We start from the raw sequence: 2,500 nt of genomic DNA on the forward strand, positions 1-2,500 counted from the left end.
TCAGTATCATTTTACAGAGGATCGCGCAAGATCCGTTAAACTATTTTTGTTCGCGGATTCTAGTCAAGAACAATCTGCCTATACCTAATACAGAGGAATTATTTATTCATGTTATTGTGAATGTTATCATAATTGTAGTTATTTTCGTTGGTGTTGTTATGATGGCTGCTATTTTTATTATATTAATAGTAGTAGTATCAATTCAAGTATTATCAGTTTCATTTCCTATATATGTTGCTGGTGGAGGTAAAGATGTTTTGATTATTCAGTAATTTTATCATTATTTTTATTATGATAATCACGATAATCAACATCATCATCGCTAGAAAAGAAAGCAGTAACATCGATTTTTCAATCACTGTCACAGTTATAGTGTGATGGAAAAGGATTTGAGTTCGTCCCTCGTCTTCGCTTTATAATACTACTTAGTTTAGATTCGGGTTTGGAATCTGACGCACATTTTCAGCTCAGGAGGATCCGGTTCCTTCTGCGAGAGTTCCTCTACTTCAGTGTCTTTTCCGTTCCTTCCCGAGTCTCAGTAGTGTGATATTTACTCAAACATACCGAGAGAATTATATGATCCCCAGTGACGTCAAACGGAAAACCGAAATAACACACTGTAGCTGCTTGACCGTCATACCAAAACGGCGGGAAACGTACCTAAACAAATTTAACCAAGAAGGTGTAGGGTGAGTATTACACAAGGATCCTAAAACATGCTCCAGAAACAAAATCCACCAGGGAAAACGCGGAAAATTATTCACAAATTAGACATAAATACTTTCACATACTGCATACAGCTTCAACTGCTTAATGAACACAGTACAAGATAACTGTGTAATCCTGTAGTTCATGCGCAATGGTCCGCCCCGCAGAAGGCCAGGGCATCCTGCCGGTGAAGTGGATGGCGCCCGAGAGCCTGCAGTTCAGCGTGTACAGCACCCAGAGCGACGTGTGGAGCTACGGCGTCCTCCTGTGGGAGATGGCCACCAGGGGCCTCACGCCCTACAAGGTGAGGGGGCTCTCTCGGCGCTGGAAAATGCGGCATCACGCTGTTACAAGATGATACTGCTGATGTTACCTTACTGTACTTATATATGATGTTCTGTCATTATATCGTCACATTCTTCGCTATGTTGTTTTACTAAAGTATTACAGTGCAGAATAATATTCTATAATATTAAGATACAGCATTGGTGTATATATATTCTAATATATATAATATATTCAGGTAAAATTTACGATACTCCTTTTGCGATAATGCACAGACAGTCAGAAGTCTGGTGTTTTTTGGTCCCGGCATTGAGGTTATCGAAGGGCACAGATTAAAAGCTTCTATACTGGAGATTTATGGACGACTGAGACATTTCTAAACTAGCGGTAAAATCTAAAATCACCGGCTTTGAAAGCAAATTCCACAAAAGCTTCGTTGAATTGGCGTGTGATTTCGGAAGATAAATGTACTCCGATTTATCGTCCTGAGCAAATCATCGACTTGAAAACCACAAAGCATCGTGCGAACCGGAAACACGAATGCTTAATCAAAGATAGTGAACTCAGGCTTTTTGAATCGCAAATACAGCATTAGACAAAGAAAACCGACCGCAATGCAGATACATCAGATCACCAACAAATCAGGAAATGGACGAATAATTACGAAAATAAAACCGTTAAAGAAAGAGAGAGAAAGAAAGTTAAAGCGATCCGAAGTTAAATCAAATGACATCGTTCATTTGTAATCTGAAGTTGATGAACGAGGGATCAGAAAATGTACTTTTCCTCTTATTGTGGGAATGTTATACATACATACATGCATACACGCACACGCACACACACACACACACACACACACACACACACACACACACACACATACACACACACACACACACACACACACACACACACACACACACACACACACACACACACACACACACACACACACACACACACACACACACATGTACAGATAATTGGTGTACATCTTATATTTTAATCTGGTGTATATTTGAGTTCAGGTGACAGTGGATATTTTCATATGTATATTGAGAACGTTTATTGTGCGGTTGATTTCTTTCTCCTTCACTTTACTTTCAACTCTAGTTTTGAGATTTTGAGAAAGATGAAATTATGATCTGTATCAAATTGAGTTGGAACTGCGGATTTTATAACTGGTATTTTAGTTGGGGTCTACGTTTCATGTTTCATCGCTGTTAACAAGAAGTGTTTTGAAGTTCTTGAATAGCTTGAGGGATTGCATGATCAACTGCACCTGCTAATTACTTCGAAAGGCAGAAGATGGACTCGGAAGATTCGCAGTGAGCGTCAGAATAGCGAAAAATAAACCAGGTGGGAGTGTACATGCGTGTGCGCGTGTGCGTGCGGCGGCGTGCGTGTATGTGCCCCTTTCCCCGTCCCTTCCTCCATACGCTTCCCTCCCTCCCTCCTGCACCGGCCAGAGAGCCCCCCTCACCCCCCTCTCCCCCGCGGCAGAACC

At 41.0% G+C, this 2,500-nt stretch overlaps 1 protein-coding gene across 1 annotated transcript in view; it reads left to right on the forward strand.

Annotated features, from left to right (window-relative positions):
- LOC119580584 (insulin-like growth factor 1 receptor) overlaps positions 1-2,500 on the forward strand; it is a 15,622-nt gene that overhangs the window by 5,693 nt on the left and 7,429 nt on the right. The window contains exons 4-5 of the mRNA XM_037928695.1: positions 876-1,012; positions 2,497-2,500. The exon at positions 2,497-2,500 is cut by the window's right edge and continues 161 nt beyond it. Of these exons, the coding sequence (XP_037784623.1) occupies positions 876-1,012; positions 2,497-2,500 (141 nt within the window). The remainder of the gene's footprint in view (positions 1-875; positions 1,013-2,496) is intronic.

This window comes from Penaeus monodon, chromosome 14 (genome assembly GCF_015228065.2).
Source record: "Penaeus monodon isolate SGIC_2016 chromosome 14, NSTDA_Pmon_1, whole genome shotgun sequence".
Lineage (NCBI taxonomy): Eukaryota > Metazoa > Arthropoda > Malacostraca > Decapoda > Penaeidae > Penaeus > Penaeus monodon.